Genomic DNA, 6570 nt, shown 5'->3' on the forward strand with positions numbered 1-6570 from the left:
TGGACATTCAAAAAACAAAACAAAGCAAAACAAACAAACAAAAAAATGTAGAAACGTTTCGTCTTCCATCCAAGAGCCTTCCTCAGTCTGAAGTGCTGTATTCAGCTCAGTCTTATAAATAGCACTTTCTCAGAGTGGATCAACCAGTTTGCTGCTGACAACCAAAACCAGCTGATCACATGGTCAAGAAGGACCATCAGCCTAACGATGGATCATTAGCACACTGATGACTGTTTACTGTTCACAGAGGGCTGAGTGATACTAGCAATCACAGCATTGTAAGAGGGGGACAGTTGAACCCGTAGGCCTCCACCCCTGTTTAACGATGGACGATTTCTTTTCACAAAGATGGCCTCCTTTACTCCTCTCTCAAACCATCGTTCCTCTCTGTCCAGGATGTGAACATCTTCATCCCTGAAAGAGTGACCGCTGGCCTGGAGATGAGTGTAGACCGCAGAGTCCTGGCCTGATGATGTTGATCTTCTGTGCTGGGCCATCCTTTTGGCCAGTGGCTGTTTAGTTTCCCCGATGTAAGACTGATCACAGCCCTCCTGACACTGAACAACATACACAATATTACTCTGTTTGTGCCGGGGGACTGGATTTTTTGGGGATGAACCAGTCTTTGCCGTGATGTATTTTGGGGTTTAAAAGCCACTGGGATGTTGTGTTAAGAAAATAAATGCCTCAGTTTCTCTGATACACCCTCAACATATCGAATGACCACTGGTCTGGGTCTGAGTTCCTCCATTTTCACCTGATGGCTGACTGGAGTCCTGTTTGGGTTTCTTCTCTGCTTTCAGGAAGGCCCAGTTAGGATATCCACATTGCTCTAGAGCCTGTCTTGTGTAGGATTTCTCCTTCTGCCTGGCTCCTGAGTTAGTGGGGATGCTGTCTGCTCTGTGGTACAGAGTCCTGATGACTCCTAACTTGTGCTCCAAAGGGTGATGGACGTCAAACTGCAAATACTGGTCTTTGTGGGTGGGTTTGCGGTACACCTCGGTTTGCAAATGTCCTCTATCAGAGACTGAGACCTCACAGTCCAAGAAAGCCAACCTGCAATTTTTTACATCTTCTCGTGTGAACGTGATGTATTTATCCACAGAGTTGATGTGGTCAGTAAAATGTTGGACTTCTTGAGATTTAATTTTAACCCAGGTGTCGTCATCATACCTGAACCAATGACCTGGTGGTGTCCCTGAAAAGTATGTCAAGGCTCTCTTTTCTACCTCCTCCGTGTACAGGTTGGCAACAATAGGAGAAACTGTTGATGATGCAGTAGAGGTGGTCAGTTTAAGATTAAAATCAGACACCACTCTGAGCAGCAGGACCACACTTTCCACAGAACAACTGTGTCAACTCTTGAAACTGTGCCTGCAGTCAACCTACTTCACATATGGGGAGCAATATTATAGGCAGAAACATGGGTGTGCTATGGGGTCTCCAGTTTCTCCTATTGTTGCCAACCTGTACATGGAGGAGGTAGAAAAGAGAGCCTTGCTGTCCTTTTCAGGGACACCACCAAGTCATTGGTTCAGGTATGTTGATGGCACCTGGGTTAAAATTAAATCTCAGGAAGTCCAACATTTTACTGACCACATCAACTCTGTGGATAAATACATCAAGTTCACACGAGAAGATGTAAAAAATGGCAAGTTGGCTTTCTTGGACTGTGAGGTCTCAGTCTCTGATAGAGGACATTTGCAAACTGAGGTGTACCACAAACCCACCCACACAGACCAGTATTTGCAGTTTGACTCTTATCACCCTTTGGAGCACAAGTTAGGAGTCATCACTTTTCCACTTCCGGGAAGATGGTGCCGCTGTGCATGGTCTGCCCTCCACCTCTGCCTGCAGTGATGGTGTTTTTTCTGTTTTTGTCATTTTTCACCTACAACATCGACTCACTGCTGGTTTATGAACGTCATCAAATCCTAAATCCATGCTATGGGGTCTCCAGTTACTCCTATACAAAATAGAACTGTTTTAAATAAATGTGCAGCAGGGACTCTTCTTCTCAGCATGTAGCTACAGAGGCTACAGGAGAGCAGGGAACCTTGCACTGAGTGATGTTCCTTGTGGTCCTAGTGCCTGACCTGTTTAAAACACTTCAACACAAACAGCTGAAGAAACGAGGACATCTTTGGTAAAAAAACTTTAATGAAGTCCTGCTGACTGTAACTTGATGCTTCACAAAGGAAATCCTGTGACGGTTCGTCTTGTAGGATGTTTTTATTCCCCTGCTGCCTACAGCGAGTCTGCGCAGCTGCAGTCTTATACTGTAGATGTTTGCTGCAGGAGTAATATTTAGTTTATTGTCTCTAGTAAGAAGTTTGAATATGTTGTTGTGAACATCTGATGGTAGACAACAGATAATTACATCTATATAAACTGCTGCTTCATGTTCTGAAGTTTCAGAGAAAACGTAAAAATAATTCTGACTCAGTTCAAATATTGACGTGTTCCTTCAGAAATGGGAAAATTACAGCTGCAGCATGAAACGTTTCTGCATTCATACAGAGGAATTACAGAAAAACTTTTTTTCAAATAATTCTAATTAAAAAAAGGAAAATTCCCATCTGGTGTCAGCATTTAGTTTGTGCTTGTTAGTTAAGATGAGGATGTACTTGTAGAAATGGATTTTAATTTTGAGCTGCGCTGCTTCCACTTAATTATCCAAATGAGCTGAAGAGGTTCTAATTTGTAACAAATTATTTTATTCACGTAACCTCAAACAGTGTTAGTCAGTCACCATGGCAACTGATGGAAAGCTGAATGGAGTCTAGAAAATTAAAAACATAGCATAGTGGATTTAAGTGTATTTTAATTATTTTTTATGACACCTAAATGTTTCAAATCATTGTAGAAATTATTGATATCAGTCAAAGCTAACCAGAGTAAAGATAAAATGCAAGTTTTAAATAATGATTTTATTCATTAAGGTTGGAAAATCTATCCAAACTAACCTGGTTTTAAATAAAAAATAATTAGTTAAATCAGCCTGAGTTGAGATTCAGTACTCTGATTACTGCCAGACCTGTAGGGACAAGAAATCCATCAAACAGAGCCGTCATGTACAACCGGAGACAAACATGGGACTGTAGTGAACCTTCTCAAGACCAAAATTACTCCAAGAGCTCCTCCACGACTCGTCAAGGAGGTCCCAAAAGAACCCAGAACTACATGTGGAGCGCTGCAGGCCTCATCCGCCTCAGTTAAAGTCAGAGTTCATGATTCAACAAAAGAAGGAGACGAAGAGCCAAAGCAGGCGTCATGGAAGAGTTCAAAGGTCAAAACCAGCACAGAGCAAAAAGAACAGAAAGGCCCGTCTCATACTGACCAACAACTGATGATCCAAGACTTTAGGACTGAACACAAAGGTGGAAGTTTCTGGAAGGTGTGTCCTGTTAAACCTGCTGTAAGACTAGCATCACACCAAGAGTCAAACACGGTGGTAGTAGTGTGGTGGTCTGGGCTGCTTTGCTGCTTCTGGACCTGATGGAACCATGAATTCAGCTTTCTAGAAAAGCCTGAAGGAGAACGTCTGGCCACCAGTTCTGATTTTAGGCTTACCTTCTGCAGCAGGACAGTTATGTGAAGAACAGCAACAACGTTCCTCAACAGTCATGAGAAAAACTGACTGCAGTTTTCACAAACACTTTGTTGTTGTTGTTGTTGTTGTTGTTGACAAGGGCGACACAACCAGTTCTTAGATCTGGGAGGAATTATTCAGTTTTTATAACAAAGTGGACAGATTATTCTCCTCTGAACAGAAGAACCTGTCCACATGACCTGACTTAACCTCGTTAGATTCATGTACCTGCATCAGGACACTCGGTTACTGGTTTGAAAAGCAAATCCTCTAAAATGAAATAATCTAAAAACTGCATTTTAGGACGTCATTGTCTAACATTTGTTTGATGAGCTGAAACAAATAAATGTAACAATAGAAAGTAAAAACAAGAGCTGAACACGTTTTCACAGCATAATTTTGTTCCGACAGTAAAAGCAGTGGTGGAATAAAAGAACTCACCATATGAATCATACGATTCGCCGCTCTCTTCGTATTCGTAGTAGTCGTCTGAGCTGGAAGCAGATGGAAAGTTAAAGTCAGAATCAGGAGATAATGTGCAACAAATATGCAGCAATTATGGGCTAATAAATGTGTAACTTTTCACTTCCATCTGGGTCAAAGCAGTATTCATTATCATATTTAGTATGTGTAGCTGCAGTCATGGAAGTTTACATTCAGCTGGAAGTAAAAACCAACAGTGGGAGCTTTCAGCCGTTTTCAACTTGGAACGTATCTGTGGTTATTTCCTCCGAGCTTCTGCCTCATCTGGCTGCAGACGGAAATGTAGGGGAGGAGGCAACATTAATGAAAAATAAAAAGATGGGGAGACACAGCAGCTTGTTTATTTATTTATTTATTCTGCGTTTGCTGGTGAGACGCCGGCACAACAATCCAGTGCCGACATCACTCAGGAGCAGCGCGATCGTTCAGGAGAGGTAATTCATCATAAGGCAGGCAGAGAGGCGACAGCAGCCGTCACAGCTGGCTCCTCTCCGCCTGCCTGTCACTCACAGCGCTCTGCTCTCCAGATTAAAGAGCTGAAAGCAACATTCAAAAGCCCAGAATGCCGCGTCAACACCGCCTGACTGCTGAGGGCACCCAGGTGACAGCTGTGACACCTCACAACCAGCAAATTACTTTCACTCTGGTTAAGTAGCTTTTTTTTTTACCTGCAAACAGGAAGCTGAGGTGGAGCAAGTCGGCTCGTTTCTAAAATGACAAGTTTCAGCAAAGCAGGAAATACTTTTCTGTCATATCTGCGTTCATCTGCACCAGAGCTGTTTGATACTGGGAACACTGGTTGGAATATTATTAATGACAAGTTTTTATAGTTACAAACAAAGTCAAACAGGCTGATGTAACAAGCAGCACATCGATGTCCCCCGTCGCCGAGGGATTTGAACAGTGAGTGCTTGTAGTTTTTGAAGTTGTGTTTTTCTGGACTCAAATTGAATATGAAGTAAACCTAAATGTTTTTGGTGCAAGTTATTAAAGTGGGGAACAGTTACACTGTGTTTTGTTTTGCTTTTTGTCCGAGGCAGCACAGAGTGATGTATCCTGGAGAGTGGAGGGAGCGATTAAATCCCAGCACCAAGTGCAATGGAGGAGTCAGGGGTGGCCAATGGGGGTTGTGGCCCCCATAAATTAATCTTCAGCCACCTCATTCATTTGAGGAAACTATACATTTATGCAATATAAAAACTAGAAAGCATAGTTTCTTCAAATGATAAGGGTTGGCCCATTTACAAATAGTGGTGGACATTTTATATTTTGACATGACAACCCAGTTTTCAATCGTGACCTTTTCTACACCTACATGCAGCCACACACAAATATGGAAGTTGACACCTCACTTATACTGATGCATGCTCAATAATCCAGGTAGAAAAATCTAAAAAAAAAGTTAAGTCAGGTCCTCTGGACGAGTTCAAAAAATAATTGTAGAAACGTTTCGTCTTTCATCCAAAAGACTTCTTCAGTCTGACGTGATACCTCACTTAGATTTCAAATTATCATGTTCATAACGTGCATGGATGGATGGTATTTCAAATTCTCTCTCTTGGCTCTGTGATGGAAGACAAACAAAAAGAAAGTTTCCAATAGAAAAATCCAAAGGCAGTTTATGAAGTTTGTGGAAAAAACTATATTTAAAACACCTCAAATATCCATTGTAACAGAGTCTGGGAACCAAACCTGCTCTGTGGCAGGCTGACCACAAGAAACCTCGAGTTTGTTCGTTTGAACACTTTTACTCTTTAATGAAGTGTCTAATTTATTTCAGCTGCATCCTCTGGCTGCATGTCCAGTTTACACCTTTGACGTGTGTTCCCCAACATGTCTCCCGTGTAATCAACCCACCAAGTACAGAATCCTGTGTTTTTATGAATCTTTAAGAGGTACTGCCTGTAAACGTCCAACGGTGAATAATCTTCAGTGACAATTTGTGCTTATTAGTGCTTAGTTATTCATTTCTAAAAATCCTACAGGTGTGAAACAAGATCAGCCATGAGGAGAGTGAAGAGAATGGTTCTGATGAGAACAACTTGAGAGGTTTTATATTGGGCATGTGTGCTGGGGGAAAACAATGTGGTACTCTTCACAAACTCATAAAGTATTATGTTGAACCTCTCATTGACAAACATCAGTTCTTTTTTTTTTTTTTTACAAGTTTTGAGATCAAAATGATTTATTATGAGATCAGGTTATAGGTTTTACAATCTATTTTTCCAGGCATAACTTTAAGAAAACATATTTTTACAAAGTGTAAAATGAGCATGGCTGCACGTAATCACACTCTTAACTCAAAGTTAAGAGTGTGATTTAATCTCAAGCCTTCCTGGAACCAACGACTCCAAGTTTCACAACCTGGGATGAGGAACTCGAAGTTTCTTGAGGCTTCTTTCTGGAGCACCCTCCCTGCTCTTCATCAGGATCATCGTCTGCTCTTCATCAGGGTCATCGTCTGCTCTTCATCAGGGTCATCGTCTGCTCTTCAT

At 41.7% G+C, this 6570-nt stretch overlaps 1 protein-coding gene across 1 annotated transcript in view; it reads right to left on the reverse strand.

Annotated features, from left to right (window-relative positions):
* The window catches only part of khdrbs3 (KH domain containing, RNA binding, signal transduction associated 3), a 376174-nt gene that overhangs the window by 11587 nt on the left and 358017 nt on the right, over positions 1-6570 (reverse strand). The window contains exon 8 of the mRNA XM_037693716.1: positions 4034-4086. Coding sequence (XP_037549644.1) covers positions 4034-4086 — 53 coding nt within the window. The remainder of the gene's footprint in view (positions 1-4033; positions 4087-6570) is intronic.

This window comes from Nematolebias whitei, chromosome 19, assembly GCF_014905685.2.
Source record: "Nematolebias whitei isolate Nwh7 chromosome 19, NemWhi1, whole genome shotgun sequence".
Taxonomy (NCBI): domain Eukaryota; kingdom Metazoa; phylum Chordata; class Actinopteri; order Cyprinodontiformes; family Rivulidae; genus Nematolebias; species Nematolebias whitei.